The sequence below is a fragment of the Vigna angularis genome, chromosome 5 (assembly GCF_016808095.1).
Source record: "Vigna angularis cultivar LongXiaoDou No.4 chromosome 5, ASM1680809v1, whole genome shotgun sequence".
NCBI lineage: Eukaryota > Viridiplantae > Streptophyta > Magnoliopsida > Fabales > Fabaceae > Vigna > Vigna angularis.
Genome location: NC_068974.1, coordinates 39,493,197 through 39,512,475, shown reverse-complemented (window position 1 = coordinate 39,512,475; position 19,279 = coordinate 39,493,197). Strand labels below are relative to the sequence as shown.

The following is a 19,279-nucleotide window of genomic DNA, read 5'->3' as shown; positions in this document are numbered from 1 at the left end:
AGGTACAAAAGGTAAGTTAATGATGTAGTTCACTGTAATCTAGGGATTGTGTGTGGGATTAACGTAGTAAACGAAGTGTGAATAAAAAGGTAAAATGAGTCGATGAGTAGTAGTAAGTAACAGTGGCCAAGGTTTTAACGTATTGTGTTGTGTTGGTGCAAGCAAAGCGATGACAGTGCATGTTGTGTTTGTAATTTGAAAGTGACCTTTTTCAAATTCCCGTAAACCAGTAACAGTGTCCAACGTTGGAAATAAATAGAAGAGAGAAGCTCCAACCACAAGCCACCCAAACAACACAAAAACGCATACCGTAAAACCTTGTCATTTACAACACACACAACACAACACAACCTTTTTCCATTTCAAATATCTGTTCTTCCACTTCACGAGGTTGCACGCCAACAACCTCTTTCTCTCTCTTTCTCTCTGTGTGTCTGATACTGCTGCTGCTACTTCTACTACATACATACATAGGACTATCTCACATTTAGATATTCTTTGTTCTTTTTCTTTCAACTTGTTGTTTCCCTTGCATGAAATTGAAAACATGGCAACTGCAGCATCGAGAAGACCCAAGTGGCGCCACCACCCTCCGCCTCCTCCAACCCCGAGGATCCTGCACTTTCCTCGCCGGAGACCCTCTTTCCGGAGGGACGTTAAAAGCAACAATAGCAACAGGTTGGGGACTCTGATTGATCGAGAAAGACGTGCACGTCCTCCCATAGTGCTGTTGGACAACAACGGTGGCAGTGAGGGTGAGAGGAGGAGGGAGAGAGTGGGGAGTCTCGAAGGGTGGGCCTTGGAGGAAGAGAAGTGGAAGTTTCAAGCAGAAATGTTAAGGGCTGAATGTAACTTGTTGAGGATGGAGAAGGAGATTGCGGTTAAGAAGTTGCAGAGGACTCGTGTTAAGATGGAGACAACTCTAAGATCTGCTCTTCACACACTTGTTTCTGTTAGTCTCTCTCTACCCTCTTTCTCACTTTATTCATTTCATGTTTCTAAATTTTACCTCCTTTTTCAAGTCTGTGATTATGTTCCAATTTTCATGGTTGATGGTCCAAGTCCAAACTTTTGCTACTTGATTTGTAGAAACGTCTTCTTCCTTGGTTTTCTGAACAAAATCAGTTTTTTGTCACATTTGATGCATTGTGAATCGGTTGGGGGCTAATTGGGTAGATGGTTTTCAGTGGTCGTGTCGTTTCACTTGTATTAACTTGCAAAGTGGGATGATGCAGGGAAGAATCAGGATTTGTGAAGGGAAGAATGTTGATATGGTTTTGGATGAGGAGATTCATGAGTTGACTGAGAAACTTCAGAGATTGCAGAAGAGGTCGAAAGTGAAGGATTTAGGAGCCAAGAAAAACAAAAATTTTGACAAGCAAGTCTGTGTTCTGCAGAGCCGGCTAGAGAAGCTTGGAGGATCCTCAGATGAGATATATATGAGGGAGTTTCAAGAGATGGAAAACATAAGCCTGTCAATTAAAAGGTGTAGCGGAATTGATGATAGCATTGTTGCAAGTGGAAAACTGAATGTAAGTATGATATAACCTTGATGTTTTGCCCTGGCACATGTTTTGAGTTTTGACTATTATCTTACCTTCTGATTTCTTATGCTCCAGTTATGCAGATTTTAGTAAAACTAACTTGGAAATGACTAATTTGTGTTTGAGAAGGATATTTTAAAAATGAGTTTAAAAGATCTTCGAAGCATCGTATTTTTGAAGTGGCCACTGTACTTGAAACTTTGAAAAATCAAATTTTTACTCAACCAATTATAATCACTTCAAATTTGGTTTTGAGGAGGAAAAAATTGTGGACTTTTGTTATATTACTGTACAAAGCAATTAATATTGCTGCAGACAGGTTCTTATCTGTTTGATTATCAGGATGAAGGAAATCACAGTGCTTCTTTTTGTTATGTTTTCTAGAGTGAAATTTCAATCTCCAGTGAACTTATCTAATTTGAGCAAAGCTTGATTAAGGCACTTTGTTTTGTCATGTGATGTTTTGTTCTGAACGGATTTTGTTTAATTTACAGGTGGAGATTCTGAGGAGAAAAATGGAGGGATTGTCAAAGGGAATATTATTACAGAGAATGGAGGAAGAGTATAACTCACTGCTGTCCAGTGCTACTTGTTCTCTTGCTAGTTCTGCTTCAACTTCCAAGAGAGTTGAACTTCAAGATTCATCTTCCATGAGAGTACCTCAGCGGGTATATTCATGATTTCTTTGTTGATCACTAGTTCATAGCAGGCTATTGTTAACAATCAGTGTATACTATTCACAAACACAATGTTGGCTAAAGTGCACTGCACTTGATCTTGTTTCATCCAAGTAAAAACTTGCAGCATCAATAAGAAAATCTTGACATGAATTGATTTGAGTGGTCAATCTTTTTGATGTAAAACACAGTTTTCTTTACTAACTGAATCAAGAAAATGGATTCTTACCAAACTTTGAACTGACAAACCATGCAGGAGAAACTATCTTGTGAAGGGAATCCATGCTCAGGGCACTGCAAAACTGTCGTACGGAGAATTGTAGAGCAAGTTAGAGCAGAGACTGAGCAATGGTCACAAATGCAGGAGATGCTTGGTCAGGTGAGGGAAGAGATGGAGGAATTACAAGCTTCTCGAGATTTTTGGGAAGATCGAGCCAAGCAATCTGATTTTGATATTCAATCCCTTCACAATGCTGTAAGATAGATACAAGTTCACTGATATCAAATTCTTTAGTCATATTTGACACCTATAAATTTTTGAACTTTACATGATCAATGTTTCCATGTTTTTCATCTGATGATCAATGTCCCTCTAACTGAATAAAACATGCCATGTTTTTCATTTTCATGGATTTGGTCTCTGAATCTTGGCACCTGTGTTTGTTTTCTGTGGCAGGTGCAAGAATGGAAAGAAAAAGCTGTTTCATCTGAAAGTAAAACGAAGGAACTTGAAGCAGAACTCTCCATGGTCCGTGGTGATCTTGAAAGATTGAAGAAGGAACAGAATGTGGTGAAGGGGACCAAATGCTTGCCCATTCCAGTGGACACACAGAATGAGCTGGAGAAGCGAATAGTGGTTTGTTCATCAAAGAAAAATAGCAACTTTACAGAAAATAGCAAGCACGGTGATGTTCAAAGGAGTGGAGAAAGAAAAACTCATGGTGGTAATGGTGGATTCTTAGCTCCAAAAAGATCACCACTCAGAGACATTGGCAACTCCTCATTGTTGATGAGACAGAATGGCAAAGCAGTTTTCCCTTTGCGTTGTCATATTTCTACTGATGTTGAGAAAATTCACTAGTCACTCTCTAACTCTCCACTTCAACGTATTAGGCCTTTTGGTTCTGACATAAAATTGCACATCCTAAGATAACAGTGCACAATGAATCACTCAGGCTTTTCATGTTTTAAGATTTGTAGTTTGAGATCTTTCATGTAATATGTACTATATGCTATGAGAAATAAGGTAAGCATTCTGAAAATCCCTGATCAGTGGTGTAACTGGAGATTTTGTTTGTCAAAACAACAAAATTCGTACAAAGTTCCTCAAGTAATTTTTAAGTTGTTCTGCAATGAGAAACTGATTAGATAAACTCATGTTTTAACTAGATCACCGTCAAAGAATTCAAATCTAAGTCTAAGTCTTACATTGTATAAAAATGAGAAAATGAAACAGTATAGTAAAAACTCGTTAACTCGTTATTTTAAAGTTTTAGGCAAAGAATGATATCAATTTTTAGTTGGACTGAATCTTGATGTTGTATGCCAAACACAAGATGTTGCAACATTCAAAATGTATAAGGAGTTGTATTTAAGTTAAAGTTTGTCACGAGGACATCAAATTCAACAAAGCAATTGTATTGTTCAGTGAGGAACATGTTAGCATTTAATAAGGAGATGGGTTTTTCTTTGTTCCAACGTCATGCACCATTTAATAAGGATGTGTTGTTAGCAATAAGCTGGGAACTTTTCTTGTTGAAAGTTGATAATGGATCCATTGAATTAAGGGCTGCTACATTGTTTGAAAATTTTCGCTAGTTTTTTTCTGGGTTAATACTTGTCTTCTTGGTTCCATGTTTTTGAATTTTTAGTGTTAAATTTTTTGTATTGTCCCTTTATTAAGTCTTCAAAATTTAATAATAGAAACAGATTTGATATTTTGAAAATTCAACATTGGAAAGTATAGGGTTTGAACTCTAAATATAACCACATGCAAAAAGTCATTTTTTTTTTTTGCTGTCTAATGATGATGAGTTCATATTTAAGATTGAAGTTCTTTTAGAGTTATATGAATGGTGATTTAATAGAATGGAATGGGATAAAGGTTCTTGTGTTTGTGGTAAACAATGCACCCCCATTTGCACACCCACCTCAAGCAATTCAATCTCAAGTGAAAACAAAATTGTAAAATGCATAAAAAAGGTGAAAAAAAATAAATATTATAAATTTTGTATCATAACCCTAGAACATAATAGTACTATTATTATGAATTTTAAGTATAATATATATATATATATATATATATATATATATATATATATTTTTTAATTTGTTAAAATAAATATTTATCTCATGCATTGAATATATATTAATTTGTGAATTCTTAAGAACCATTTTTAGGGGATATTTTTAATCTTTTTAATCTCTTATATAATTAAATTTATTTATTTTATTTAAGATTAAATTTAGGTCCAATTATTTATTTTATTATTATTTTTGTTGAAAAGTGTCAAGTTGATCTTTTAATTTGTTTTTGTCTGTGTTTGAATTTTTTTAAAAATTGATTTATTTTTTATTCTTCTACAAACAGTGTTAAAATGAGTGTCATAGGTTGATTTGTAATTTTTTTATTTTTTTTTAACTTTTTTTGTGAGTTTAATGTGACATGGTCTCAATTTAATTTTTATGTTTATTTTTTATTTAATTTAATTCTAATTTTTGTAAAAATGAAATAAATTGTCCCTCAAAATTTACTTTTTTTTCAATCTATACCTTTAATTTTATTGACTTTAAAATATTTAATATCTCAATATATACAAATATTTAAAGTTAAAGATATAGATTTTAAATGTCGTTTAAAAATATTTTCATAAATATTTAATAAAAATGTTATTTTTATTAAAAATATCAAGATTTATACAAAAACGTTTTGTTTAAATATGAAGGGAACAGTGTTGTTTAAAAAATTATGATTAAATTAAATAAATAAAACAAATATAAAGACTAAAAAAACTAAATTAAGATAAAACGTTGTATTATTATTGTTACGTCATATTGATTATATAATGTTATACAACTTTAAAATGACAAGTAAAAATAATATAAAAAATTAATAAAAATTAAAAAAAACTCACAAATTGATACGTAATATTAATTTAACACCATTTATCCGATATTAATGGAAAATATGAAGTTGAATCACTTTTAAAAAATAGTGATGAAATTGAAACTAAAAAAACAATTAAACAACCAACCTAACAACGCCGTATGAAGGTAAAGTGTCTGGGGAAGCTTTGAAGGTGTTTGACAAAACGTTGAAGAGAAAAATGGGAATGGCGTGGTTGCAGTTGCAGAGAATCATCACCAAAGGAGGTGCTAATTTGATCTCAACACTCCCACACTCTACGCCTTCTTCTTCTTCTAGACTCTTCTCCAAATCACCCCACTATGCTGGTAATCTCTTTCTCTATCCTTCTGTTTTGCTGCATTGATCTCTAACCAAACAAACACGCCCTAATGTATTTTTGTTTGCGCCAAATGCAGTGAAGGTTGGAATACCAGAGTTTCTAAACGGAATTGGGAAAGGGGTTGAGTCTCACGTTCCCAAGCTCGAATCCGATATCGGAGATTTCCAGAAGCTTCTTGTCACTCGCACCCTCAAGCTCAAGAAGCTCGGCATTCCTTGCAAACATGTATATATTCCTTATTCCTAATATTTTGGCTCCATTTTTTCTTCTGCTTCACGATTGCTTTCTGCTTCTTTAGCTTAATGTGTGAAACAGATTCATTGCTCTTGCAAAATTTGTATATAGAGTGATTTTTTTTTTCAGCCTACTCTGTATAAAATTTGGGCTATTATCGTTTCCCTATTTGTCGCAAAGAAATTGGCAATTCTCCAAAAGTAAAATCTGGATGGTGACCTGTAGAGGAAGAATAAGATTACGCGTTATGTGAAAATGGTAATAAATAACAATGAAGGGAGATTGGCGAATGCTGACAGTTGAGATCAAAATTAAAAGTAATACAGGCTGAGCTACATACAGAAAGATAAATGCATTTAACTTAAGAACTAATTGATCACATCCGCAGTTTACACGCGTACTTCAGTTACAATCAGTCAAGCAAGACAACTAACTAGTAACGGAATTAAATACCTCAGTTTGATTTGTGTTTAGTAACTCCTGGAAGGCACTGGATTGACTTGTTTGCTTTATTAGTTCAATCTATGTTGAATTGTGGCCTGGTTTTTTCTTTAACTCTGTAAGCAAATTTGTGTTTAAATCGTTGAATTTTATGACTGGCATTGTAACTTTACATTTTGTTTGGTTGAAGGGGAATTGAGGGAAGGGGAAATGAGGAGTTGAGCATTCCTCCCCTCCAATCATGAGATGCCATTTCCCATTCAGTTCTCTCCCTTGTATTAAATGGTCCTTTAAAACGAGGATGAATGACCATGGTTTAGTGAAATTTATCAAATTGAGGGTCTTGATTGTAGGATTATCAAAGGGCTTTTTAGAATCTCTATACGGCTCATAGTGCACCTTGTTCTACGTGATAATTTGTTAGACATTAATAAAGCCATTTGTGAGCCGTCATTCAACAGTTTATGCTTTTAAAGGAACTGGTATTTGACACAAATTACAGATTAGAAAAATATGTATGACTTTTGAACCTGCAGATTTTCCTGTCTTTGACAAAATTTATTCTCCTCTCAATGCCTGCTACCTTTTCTATTAATTTCCCTTCTGCTCTGTCATCAAGCCATTGGACTGGCTCTGACATGCTAGTAGAAAAGGGTTACATGTACACATTGTTAAGTGATTAGATTTTCTGCATCTTTCTGTGTTTACTAAGATGTTTTATGTACTGTTGTCATCTTCATCCTGGCACACTACCTGTGTTAGATACATGGTTATATGATTGGATCTTCTTAACATGGGTTATCTCAGATGCCACTATAACCTCTATTCTGTCTTACATTCGCGTATCCAAGATAAATTTGGACAAATCATAGGGGCTGTTATTGACTCTAATATAGGAAGTAAAACGACTCCTTGTCATGGTAGTCAGTTCTTGTGAAACAATTCAGGTCAGATTTTTAATCCCATAACTTGTTCATTGGGACTGAAATGACCTCCACCTTATGTTAGGATTGGGTTTTTGTACTTACATGGATTTTAAGATACAATCATTTCTATTGTCCACAAGACATACAAATTGTTCGATTAACTTGCAAACTCTTCCTAACGACTAGTTTTTGCTTTGCAGAGGAAGTTAATATTGAAATACACACACAAGTACAGGCTGGGATTATGGAGGCCACGTGTTGAGTCCATCAAAGCTTGATTGGTTTCTAACCAGTACGTGGTCACTGTCTGTTAGATCATATTTCAAATGTTTAGCAGCAGCAGCAGAATGACAGTGCTCGACTTTACAAGAAAAGATCAAGTCACTTTCTTTAGACACCACAGATCTTTTACAAGAAAACATATTCCAAATTGGGTTGCTTAGGAAATTCGAATTCTGAAATATCACAATAAAATGTGTTTTTTGAGGGGACATTGCTATTTTGTGCGAAATTTCTATTGGATATGACTACCTGAAAAAGTCATCATTTTTTTTCTGTCTAATGATGAATTCATTGTTAGTTAAGATTGAAGTTCTTTGAGTGTTATAACTTGGTGATTATTAAAAGGGAATTGATGGAAGTTGTGGTTGTGGCGAACAATCCACCCCCACTTTGCACAGCCAGCGGAAGCAATTCAATCTATAAGTGAAAAAAAAAGAAGTGACAAAAGAAATATTGTATATTTTGTATCATAAATCTAGAACATAATATATGACTTTAACTTACTTCTATTATGAATTTTAATTATAATATAATTTTATATTTTTATTTTTAATTTATGAAAATCAGTATTTATCCCATGCATAGCAGAAGTCTATATATATATATCTTAGTTTGTAATTTTCTTTTAAGAACTATTTATGGGAATATTTTAGTTTTTTTATTAAATTAATTTGTTTTTATTTTAAATTGAATTTACTATTTTTAAACGTTTATAATAATTGAGAATAATTTTATTGTGAAATAAAAAAAATACCTTTATTATCATAAGTGTGTAATATAATTTAAGAATTTAATTATAATATAACTAATAAATTCCATAATATTTATTTTGGAGATTGCACGAGGAAAAAAGTAGTACTTAATAATAAAATCACAAAAATACCAAATATCAATAAATTTGATAAAGTGGAAATAAAATTCTTAAAAATGTATAATATTTTCTTCTTATATATTTATTATTATTTATCTCTTTTAAAAGAAAATTAAAAAAATATTTTATATTTAATTATAAACTAAGGCGTGATTGATTCGTTAACGTCAGTGTTCTTGTTAATGTCATCGTTATTGTTATATATTTATTTAATTAATATTATTGTGAGTTATTGTTATTGAAACAACACAACACAACCCTCCCAAGGGAACATTAAAACCCTTCTTTTCCCTCTTCATCTTCTTCCAAATTCTATTTGCTTCAACTCATAACGTGGTCGTTTGAAGAGTTTCAATCTACATTTCTCACCGTCATGGTATTTTCCATTTCTCTGTTTCTTGCTTTTCATTCCTTTGATATAACCATTATGAATTGTGAGGATTCTAACCTAACGAATCCTCCTTATTTCTCAGCGTTTTCTTTTCTGTTGTATGTTAAATTAGGATTCAGATCTACAATCTTGTACTTGTTTTTTCTCTCTCTCTGTTATGCGAGTTTTTTGGTTGATTTTGTTAAGTTTTATGGAATTTTCTTTGAGAACTGAGGATTAAGTAAAACTTGAACCAGTTAAACTTCCGTTTGAAGCTCATTTTGATTCTTACATAATTTAAACACTTCAGTTCAAAATTACGAAGCCGCATTTCCAGTTCATTACAATTCTGCTTGGTTTTCAAAACCAAATAATGCACAATCCTTGTTTGTTATTTGGTTTGTTCAAGATTTTTTCCTTAGAAATGCTGAATGCAGAACAAGATATTCCTGATGAGGTTCCATTAGTATCCAGGACATTTACAGTCTATACTGCTCTAAGTTTCCTCACCTACTAAACTGAACATTCCTGGCTTGTGGAGTTTCTTCTAGCTCAATGATGTGGTTGGTGATAACTTTAGTGTGAGACTATCTTTAACTGTTACCGAATAACGTGATGTATAATTGCTTGATCTTTATATAATACTGTTAAAAGTTCCAATCTATTTGTCTGGACAAGTGATAATAACATTAATTAATCTCGGATATTGTCTATTATGTGGAGTTACCGTTCCCCCCTCATATGTATGCAATTTCATCATCTATAATTGAGAATATCTAGATGACATTCATATGTGTCGTGAGTTGCCTATTTCTTCATTACATGTAATTTCATCATATTTTATTCTTCAGATTATGAAGATGACTTTCATAAACAAGCTTGAAAGACAAGAGAGTGGAACTGAAATATGACATTCTCTACCCTGTGATTGCATGAGACAGATGGCACACGTCTATGGAGCAAGATTTATGTAGTAAAGGACGTTTAGGTCTTTCCATATAATAGTTTGGCCCCGCAGGCCCGTCTGAAATTAAAGAACTTATTGCAATGGATCCTGGCTTGGCTAATAATTCTTCATCGCCTCGTCCCAGATGGAGAAAAGTAGCATATGGTGGTATGCAACCTGGTTATGATGACAATCATACAGATGAATCTTTCCTTGAAGGAATGGTGATGAATGCCAGTGTTGTAAAAAGGGACATGCTAAAGGTGATGCTGGACTCAGTATCCATTTCTGAATATTTATGCATTGTTGCTCTTGTTGTCTTGGTCTGGACTTGTACACTTACATCAACTATTGATGAAAATTCTCTCCTGTTGATTGATGTAAGTCTGCTTGTTTCAGGCTTTTTAATTCTCCTTTTCACTCAAGAAATGCTTTCCCTTAGTCTCCTTCTCCATTATGTCCTTAATATCTCCTTTTTCATAACCGTGTTATATGTTTTGGCTCCCATCTATCAAACTCTTACAAGGTCCATTAGTTCGGATTCCATTTGGGCAGTAGCTGCATCACTTCTAGTACTTCACCTTTTTCTGCATGACTATTCAGAATCCACGGTCAAAGCCCCGGGGGTTCTTAAGAATCCTGCATTGACCAGTTGTATCTCTGTAAATGCTTCTGTAGTAGCCTCTGTTTTCATGGCTTCTCGACTTCCATCAAGACTACATGTGTTCGCTATCATGTTATTCTCCCTTCAGGTTTTCCTTTTTGCTCCACTTGTTACTTACTGTATTAAAAAATATTCCTTCCGCATGCACCTATGCTTTTCTCTCAGTTTGATGGTCATGACCTTAAGTTTTGTGTACATGCTGCATCGCCTCCTTTTTGTGGTGCTGCTTAGTCTGTTGGTTTTTGTGAACGTGGTCTGTCCTTATTGGCTTATAAGGATTCAGGAGTACAAGTTTGAGATCAATGGACCTTGGGATGAGGCTAAACTTTGTTTTGACATTACCGACTGAAACCTGGATCATGGTTAATGTTACATTGTAGGACCTCGTGTGTTGTTTAGGTTGGAGTATAATTTGCTGACCCCTTGAACTAGTTTTAAGTTAATAGTTTATGGGAAAATTGTTGCAGTTCGTGTCGGGGGAGGGTTGGAAAATGATGATTGTATTCATGCTTTAGTGATTAATGATGGTTTAAAATTCTGTGTACAATGGAAGTACATTGACAATTTGGAGTTTCATTCGTTTTTTACACATTCAAACCAACTACTTTTGATCACCTTTTCACTACATTCTCTCAAAGAAATAAATAAATTCCTAAGCGCTTTAGCTCTTACATGTAAGGCGTATTGCTTATACCTGATAATTTTAAAGATTGTTGGTTACAGAATGGCTCATGAATTTGAAGTCATTTACAAAGTGTATACAGCAAAGCATCTTTTCTCCGACTCTTGTATATGCTTTAAACATGTGTATTTCCCAAACACAGCTGCACATGACAGTGATTTGCAGCGTTACAAACCAATAGATTCTTGTGGAGAAATTGTGATGTAGAATGATGAAGGGTCAGCAACATTAGTATAAGCTTTTTCATTATTGTATCATTTGTGTATGATAAGAAAAAAAAATAGAGAAGACATTTGTCCCATAAAATCTTTTTGCGTTCTTTGAAATATGGTAGTGAGAATATTTGTTTCCATATTTGTTAGGAATTTATAAAAAGTTACCATTTCTATAGTCTTTATTTCCTCATTAAGTGAAAAAGTTACCTTTCTATGAGAATGCGGAAAGTTATTTTTAATTGAAGGGTACTTTATGGAGGCTTCAGGATGCATGCCAGTGATGGTGACGGTGACGCATGCGTTCTTGGACGAGTGGAATGGAATGCGCAGAAGATTTTCATAGAGTATCTCCAAGGTAAGTGGACCATGTATGTTATAGCTTTACCATTATTTTTGACTTCTTGGATTGAATCACTCTAGTAATGCTACAATGATATTTTTTTTTTCTATCGTGCATTAATCTTTAATGATAAATCAAAGTAGATCTACGTTACAAATGTTATTATATCATTAATACAGGTGAAATTCAGAACAAAGGACATAAAGCATAAGTCCACCCAAGTTCAGGAATAATGTGTGCAATTTATTTATCCTTTTATATTCAATCCCGTGGCAAACAATATTAACCTGATTGATTAAATACAGACCATATTTCACAGTTAGGATAGATCACGGATTAAAAGTTGATAATCTTCTTTTCTCTGAAGCTTTCCACAGTCTCCCTGACACTCACTTCCAAAGGAGTAAACTCTATTCCAAAGTCCTTCTTTGCCTTGTCTGTGGAAATCTGGTATGTTGGCATATACGGCTCATCGACCTCACACCTGAAAACATTATTGAGATTTGAGAAAGTGCAAATGTTGTAATTAAAAGCAAAAGCTAAATGTTTAAATGTTCTGTGTGCACACACAAACACGGACCATGATATTTTAACAATTTTTTTTAACAATTTTTTGATAACAGATTATATATCACTATTTTATTAGTCGGACCAATTACAAACTATCACATAAATTATTGTAAAAGAATTATCAAAAAAAGTTGTTAAAAAGATATTTTTCCACACAAAAATATAGAAAGATAGAAAGAAGTGAGTGACGGTAGATTATCTATGGAATTCGACATTTACAGGAGTCAAAGTTATATAGAAGTTGCTTAAAAGACAAGCTCACTTGAGACAATCATTTTACACATATGGAGTCCAAATTATTTGGACATCCGATATGATGGAATGTATGCAATTATGGCATCACCATTAAATCTCAGGAATAGGTCATTAGGTACACTAAAGCAACCATAGTAATCCTGACGTGTGCACACATACACAAACATCTACACCAACTTAAAATTAACGTAGATCGGGTAAACAACATTAGTCTTCAATAATGCAATTTACGCAAACCTGGGTCTCAAAGAGTAATAAAATTTTAAGAAAGAAAATCTGAGTGTAATTTTTGTCACTTTACTCCTGTCATTAGAAAACCCCCTACACGATACACTTTCTGCCATTTTGGTCCAAGAACTCCACCATTTACTATCACTTTCGTTCTTGAACTTTACCACCATTTAATCCTGATTTTACTTATTTTCTTTTTGATCCTTGAACTTAACCACTTATTGCTATCTCAATGATAATTTTTCAAAAACATTAAAATGAGAACAAGTGATTAAGTTTAAGTGCTAAAATGAAAACAAATGGTTAATATCAGGGACTAAAATGAAAGTAATTCACAAAGTTTGGATACTGAAATTTATAGTAAGTGCATTATTATACTTTTCATAGACTTCTTTTTTAATTTTCATACTTCAAAATTTTAACTAACAGTGCATTATTCTTTTGGGACTAAAGTAATTGTTTACCGTAATCATTTTCTTTGTTTTCCACGATACCCGAGAGCACGACTGGTATAGTTAATATATTTGATGGAGCACATTTCTCAGTTGAAGGGTGCCATTTAAGGTGTATTATGTAACTAAGCTTAGAAAGTTTAGATAACAAAATTCAAAAAATAATATGCATAAATTGATGTTAAATAGCAACAAAAGTTTGATTTACTTTATCATCTAAATTTTTTATCTTACTTGTCAAAAAGTATATCAATTTCAGTACAAAATAATTTCGTTTTCCAGTTGAATTGAGTTTTCAAACAAGCCATATTGCTAGAAAAGGAATTTAAAAAATGGGGGTTCCAATTCATGCTTTATAAAATTAAACTTACTTATCTGGAATTTGAAATGTAGGATACAAATCACGTAAAGTCCTAGCAAGCTCAGAGTAGTGTATGACTCTCTCGGACAAACAGTATCTTCCACTGGCCGAAGCGATCTCATAAGCCAGAATATGAGCGTTGGCAACATCTTTCACGTTGACCCACCCAAAAGATCTATTTAGAAATGGTTTACCTGCATTAAATAAGCTAAAGAGTTAGTACTTGTTTGGAAAATATATTAATTCAATTCTCCCAGTGAATATTTTGGTTATTGGATTTTAAAATAACTGGTTAATTACTCATGAGTAAATGATAAAGTTGGAACAATCAAATATGATAAATTCGTAAGTGTTTCAAATTCGTTCGGATTTTTAACTCTTTTTTTTCATGAGAATGGGTGAAAAGGTAAAATAATGAATTGTTGAACTGTATCGGTATACAAAATACAAAGATTCACTCATGTATCGTATCTCTAAGATAGAGTCAATTAAGATCCGTGTAGTGATATGTATCAGTAAATAGTAAAACTCAATACTATCGTAAGATATGAACCAAACAATGACATTAGATAAAAAGAAAAAAAGATTGCATACTAAGATGGATGGGTTGAGGAGAAAGAACTTTCAAAGGAAAGCACTCTTGCCTCCAATGCAAGAAAACTACTCCAGAGACGTAAACATCACATCTTAATTAGCATATATTAATCTTAATAGTTTCATTTCCATTTTCTTTCTTGAAAACAAAAAAGGAAAAAGATTGGATGGTACTTAAAAGGTCCAGTCTTTTGTGCTTATTTTGTTTCAACAATGTGATAGTTACTCACCTATACGACAAATAATAAAAACAGTTTCCCAGTTTAAAACTTTTGTGGAAGCACTAAACAGTATAATTACACTGTTGTTAAATATAAATACGAAAAGATAACGAAATCTTACTACAGAGTTAAAGTTAGCGTCTGGCAAACTTTTTATTTATCTCTTTTCTCACCAAATATTAATATTAAACACCATACATATGATAAACCAACAACTCAATGATAATAAAAGTAAATATATCGGTCCAAAGTTTATTTTGTCAGGGTTTATTTTATTAGTTCAAAACATTACTTATATCAATAGACTACATCATTCTCAAATTTATCCCAAGAAAATTCAGTTCTCTGAAAATTAAATTCATAAAAACTTAGGCAATATATATTCTTAACGGAAACAAAAACTGATATTAAAACAATCTTCTAAGAATCAAAATATTAATCTATTGCAATGATTAACTTTAGGGCACAATACTCCCTTCAAAGGAATGCAACTTGTTCTGAAGTCGCACTTATTTTATTGCAATGTAGTGTATTTGGCTTAAGCATATTGCATGTTTTACTAAACTAATCCTGACTCAAGCTTTATCAATGAAATAGGATGCTTATCTATCTTTCTTGAGGGTGACAAAACATGAGTTCCGAAGTGGATCTATTTATCTTATAGTAGATGAACATGGGTTATTTTAAGCTTAATGTATCCTAATTTCTAACCTTGACCAAATTGAACGCCGGCACCCATAATATCACGATGAGCAAGTCCCCAATAATTCTAACCCTTAGTCCCCACAAACAAAATACCCTGCCTCCAAGTTTGTTTGTTTATTTTCTGCGAGATAAAGGAAATCTTGAAAGGAATCAATCCATATTTGACCCTCTTATAAACAGCATCAAACGCACACAAACCCCAAGGGTACAAAACCTAGCGATCCTCCAAGCTACAGCAGTAGTAATGCATTAGAAGATTCAATTATCATTAGGTACCTTAATCTTATCTAATAACATAAAACACCGAATAAAAGCATAAAACACATTTGATAATATTTAGTGTGTCTCGTGAACATTTATAGACATTAAACAGTAGAAATTAGTCAAGGTAGAACATATTCAGAGCTAATAAGTAGGGAGGCATGAAAATATGTCATTAACTCGTTATGATTTAAATGCAACATTTTCATTCCTCAAACATAAAGTTTAACTAAGAATTGTAGTTATTATATTATTAATTCGTTATAATATTTGCCTTTGCATATTTTCTGTTTCCTTTTTCCTATTTCAGTTCGAACACGTGTACGTCAGAATTCTAAATGCAGGAAAAGGAGATAATAGAATTTTCATACAGCATAACTTCAAGAGTAAATACAAATTACCGTTTATTAGGTTTAAAATTGGCTCAACGCTTTCATTAATCTCTGCTTGTAAGAGAGGTCCTGCTACCATTGTTGGGTTAATAACAATCATGTCAATGTTGTTTTCATTTACAAATTTCCAGGCAGCTTCCTCGGCCAAGGTCTTTGAAAGCGTGTACCAGAACTGAAGACAAAAAATAGAAAATGCACGAAAATATGAAAGCATGGTAACACACTCTAGAAGACAATTTACAGAATATTGGAACAAATATATTCGAGATTGACTTACAACTTAACAGCTATTATCTACTGAGTACAAGATTGACAGTACTAAACACTTGTTGAATAATGTTAAAACTTGAAACAGTTTAATGGCTCATCTCTTCCACTACTGTAGCACATGCACTAGTACTACTGGTGATGCCAAAGTGGAGTCAGTTACTGCAGCAGTGGTTGTGTCGGAAAAACGGTTTCTCATTATTCACAGAGGAACAATTGCTCTTAAATAGAATACAAAGAATTAATAACAGAAAATCCTAAGTTATGATTGATATAATCTATCTCTACAATTCAGGATCCTGTACAATAAGTATAAAATACATTGTGAGCATATTAAACTTCCTAATTATGGAATGTCATTAAATCTCCTAATTATGTAACTAAAACTGTACAATTGTCAGCATATAAACTTCCTTAATACAGATCAATAACTCGTGTTATTCACATGTAGAGGTAAGACATAAATTTTGTTTACAGAAAAACAAATGTCACTCAGTTCCCAACAAACTACATCAAAATCATATATTCCACCTTTACGAGCTTCAGGATTTCATTTCAACTAAATTTTAGCAAAATAACACAAACCTCTGATTCCCTACAGAAATCTGGATCTGAAAACCATGTCTCATCAACAACTACTTCAGGACTTTTTGGTTTTCCAGTAAATGCAACTGCAGAAATAGAAGAAGTTAAGACAACACGCTTCACAGATGGCGATTTTGCACATGATTTGAGAACATTAAGAGTTCCCTTCACTGCAGGATCAATCAATTCAGCCTGACACAGGAAAACAAAGGTCAAAATAAAGGAAACAAGAAGAACAACTCTTCAGCATAATATTTCCTTCCAAGAGGAAATGCCGAAGGATATCTGTCAGTCAATTATCACATGCAATAAATCTATCCTCCAATCTACCATACTAAAAAAAATGATTTAATTAAATTTTTTACGAATGTTTCAGAAACCTAACAAGCATTGAATTGTTTTTGGAATAGTACTAGTACCTGTGGATTGTTGACCACGAAACGTACAGGTGAAGCAGTATGAAAAACAGCGTGGCAACCTTCGACAACGGAATCGAACGAACCTTCTTCTAACAAATCCGCTTTAAACAGATGCAGCCTCTCTTTTGCTCCCTCAAGGTTAGCCAAGTGCGACACCTTTTTCGGATTACCTACATAACCATACCATTCACATCCATTCATATTGATGCCAATAACCGATTAAGAGACACGGATTAGGGATTAGGGTTAGGGATTAGGGTTAGGGATTAGGAATGTGAATGAAACAGACCTTTGTCGCGAACTGTGGCTCTGACTGTGTAACCACGTTGAAGAAGGAATTTGACGATCCATGAAGCAATGAAACCAGAAGCTCCGGTCACGCACACTACCTTACCTCTCGTCTCGTTCATCACTCCAACCTACTCTCTCACTTCCTTACAGCCCTCTGGATTTGAAAACCATGTCTCATCAGCTACTACTTGAGGACTTTTAGGTCATTCGTTATATACCACTGCAGCTGTAGGAAGTGAAGAAAACCCGTTTCACATATGCTAATTTTGCATAGGATAACCATGCTTCGTAACGACAACATTTTAACACATGCGATTCGCACATATTGTTAATTATTATTATTTATTGTAAAATAATTTTGGATTAATAATATATATATATATATATAATGTTAAAATGTTTTCAAAAAAAATATTATTAACATATTATTATTTTTTCACATATTATTTGCAAACATTGTGACGAAAAAAGGAAAACAAAAATAAATTGAAATATAAGATTTTTTTTCATAAATGGTAATAAAGTGATTAATTATTGCTCTAATTTCAAGTGACATCCTTAAATCCCTGTGTTGTACGTTTTAGAAACTAGGGTTCTATATTACTAATTTTAATGTATGTTGATGATATTTTGGTCACGCGAAACAATGCCACCAACAAACTCTAGCCAAAGCCAAGATGCTAAATCGCAACCATCACCAATGATTTCTTCTTCAAAGCTTACTGCTCATGCTTCAATAACCTTTTTGGATCCTACTCTGTCTAGACAAATCATCGGAGCTCTCCAATGTTTTACGTTCACCAAGCCTCATATCACCTTTTCTGTTAATAAGATATGCTAGTTCATGCATAATCCGCAAATGCATCATTGACAAGTTGTCAAAAGAAGGTTAAACTCATTTAGTGAGTTTTTCTCAATTAGATTTTCATTTTATCTTACTTTTCAATTTAATCTTAAAAAATAAAAATTTAAGTCAATTAAACTTCGTTAAAATAACGGAGTTAAATATTTGATGAGCGGGGATTTTGTCGTAGCCATTTTTTGAAACGTGGCATTCTTACGTCTTTATGCGTGGAATATATAATTAAAAAAAAAATTATTAAAATACCCAGAAAGGAACTTTCCCTTACAATGTCGATTTCTGATTAAGCAACTAAGACATATGCAACAAAAAGAGAACGCCGTAATGGTAACTCCTCTAGTTCCAAGAATCAAGATATCCCTCTTGTTATGTTCATCAAGCACCACTAACCTCTCTCCACGAATCCCTTTTGCAAACCTCAACCGAAAATTACTAGTCATATCGAACCCTTTCCCCAGACACTCTAATGTCACCATCTCAACATTCTGGGAGAGGCTTGGAACAATTGGAGTGCGCCTCTGGATTTGCTGAATTTAGGGTTGTTGGATTGGGAATGGGATCGGAAGTGAACCCTAAATTAGTTTCTTGATACACTATTCACGCAACTTAGATTTTATTTCCCCCAAATCTAAGTTCCTCTCTTGCGGACAATAAGTTCTCCTCCTCTCGTGGCGAGTGAATGTTGTAGTGGCGTTCCGACGATTTAGGGTTTCCTTTTGCCTTTACTATTCACGATTGTGATGCTTGATGGTTACAAAATGAAAATTTTGGGGTTTAGGGTTTCCAGAATTGGGAATTTAGGTTTTGTTATTATCTTAAAATTGAGATTTTTGGTTTGGAAATTCTTTTTAGGAGTTATGTTCTTGTTTCTCAAATTATGTTTAAGGTTCGAATTCTGGTTTGAGAAATCTTATTTTTTGATCTGGTTGCGTTTTTGTTTGGGGATTGGGATTGTTTGTGGTGGTTTCTACTTTAAAAGTGGCTTGTAATGGCGAACACTAGGTTAGACTCGTTTTAGACTTGATGACAATAACTTCGAGTTCCTTACTGCTATGAAGAGAAGTCATACTTAACAACAGTGACTTTGTTGCAGAAACAAAAATATTATTAAAAATAAAATAAATAGAATTTAAAAATAATATTTAAATTGCGAG

General features: G+C 33.4%; 4 protein-coding genes across 5 annotated transcripts; 3 read left to right on the top strand and 1 right to left on the bottom strand.

Annotated features, from left to right (window-relative positions):
• Positions 1 to 277: 277 nt before the first annotated feature.
• Positions 278 to 3,543, top strand: LOC108339736 (uncharacterized). Its single transcript, XM_017576935.2, has 5 exons — positions 278 to 952; positions 1,236 to 1,532; positions 2,039 to 2,212; positions 2,478 to 2,696; positions 2,898 to 3,543. The coding sequence occupies exons 1-5, from the start codon at positions 548 to 550 to the stop codon at positions 3,300 to 3,302; spliced, it is 1,500 nt and encodes a 499-aa protein (XP_017432424.1). The 5' UTR covers positions 278 to 547; the 3' UTR covers positions 3,303 to 3,543.
• A 1,891-nt stretch (positions 3,544 to 5,434) lies between these two features.
• Positions 5,435 to 7,949, top strand: LOC108339801 (uncharacterized). The gene is made up of 3 exons (XM_017577013.2): positions 5,435 to 5,674; positions 5,765 to 5,913; positions 7,490 to 7,949. Exons 1-3 carry the CDS (start codon positions 5,548 to 5,550, stop codon positions 7,565 to 7,567), a joined length of 354 nt encoding a protein of 117 aa, XP_017432502.1. The 5' UTR covers positions 5,435 to 5,547; the 3' UTR covers positions 7,568 to 7,949.
• A 737-nt stretch (positions 7,950 to 8,686) lies between these two features.
• Positions 8,687 to 11,011, top strand: LOC108340415 (phosphatidylinositol N-acetylglucosaminyltransferase subunit C). 2 transcript variants are annotated; one of them, XM_017577790.2, is made up of 2 exons: positions 8,687 to 8,818; positions 9,754 to 11,011. In XM_017577790.2, the coding sequence occupies exon 2, from the start codon at positions 9,860 to 9,862 to the stop codon at positions 10,769 to 10,771; it is 912 nt and encodes a 303-aa protein (XP_017433279.1). In that variant the 5' UTR covers positions 8,687 to 8,818; positions 9,754 to 9,859; the 3' UTR covers positions 10,772 to 11,011. The 2 variants fall into 2 exon arrangements, with proteins under 2 accessions (XP_017433279.1, XP_017433278.1); XM_017577789.2 differs by having other exon boundaries at positions 9,664 to 11,011.
• Positions 11,012 to 11,805: 794 nt separating this feature from the next.
• Positions 11,806 to 17,530, bottom strand: LOC108340414 (phenylacetaldehyde reductase). Its single transcript, XM_017577788.2, has 6 exons — positions 17,262 to 17,530; positions 16,973 to 17,142; positions 16,554 to 16,745; positions 15,711 to 15,873; positions 13,539 to 13,722; positions 11,806 to 12,143 (listed from the first exon to the last, which is right to left on the bottom strand). The coding sequence occupies exons 1-6, from the start codon at positions 17,380 to 17,382 to the stop codon at positions 11,996 to 11,998; spliced, it is 978 nt and encodes a 325-aa protein (XP_017433277.1). The 5' UTR covers positions 17,383 to 17,530; the 3' UTR covers positions 11,806 to 11,995.
• Positions 17,531 to 19,279: the final 1,749 nt, after the last annotated feature.

What these genes read in the sequence shown, in the direction of transcription:
- LOC108339736 (XM_017576935.2), top strand. Translation starts at nt 548, where the DNA reads ATGGCAACTGCAGCATCGAGAAGACCCAAGTGGCGCCACCACCCTCCG. An exon ending in CTCTTCACACACTTGTTTCT is followed by an intron (nt 953 to 1,235) that starts GTTAGTCTCTCT and finishes GGGATGATGCAG; the next exon opens with GGAAGAATCAGGATTTGTGA. An exon ending in TTCAATCCCTTCACAATGCT is followed by an intron (nt 2,697 to 2,897) that starts GTAAGATAGATA and finishes TTTCTGTGGCAG; the next exon opens with GTGCAAGAATGGAAAGAAAA.
- LOC108339801 (XM_017577013.2), top strand. Translation starts at nt 5,548, where the DNA reads ATGGGAATGGCGTGGTTGCAGTTGCAGAGAATCATCACCAAAGGAGGT. An exon ending in CAAATCACCCCACTATGCTG is followed by an intron (nt 5,675 to 5,764) that starts GTAATCTCTTTC and finishes CGCCAAATGCAG; the next exon opens with TGAAGGTTGGAATACCAGAG. An exon ending in TCGGCATTCCTTGCAAACAT is followed by an intron (nt 5,914 to 7,489) that starts GTATATATTCCT and finishes TTTGCTTTGCAG; the next exon opens with AGGAAGTTAATATTGAAATA.
- LOC108340415 (XM_017577790.2), top strand. Translation starts at nt 9,860, where the DNA reads ATGGATCCTGGCTTGGCTAATAATTCTTCATCGCCTCGTCCCAGATGG.
- LOC108340414 (XM_017577788.2), bottom strand. Translation starts at nt 17,382, where the DNA reads ATGAACGAGACGAGAGGTAAGGTAGTGTGCGTGACCGGAGCTTCTGGT. An exon ending in TCGTGGTCAACAATCCACAG is followed by an intron (nt 16,746 to 16,972) that starts GTACTAGTACTA and finishes TTCCTGTGTCAG; the next exon opens with GCTGAATTGATTGATCCTGC. An exon ending in AATTTTAAACCTAATAAACG is followed by an intron (nt 13,723 to 15,710) that starts GTAATTTGTATT and finishes TATTTAATGCAG; the next exon opens with GTAAACCATTTCTAAATAGA.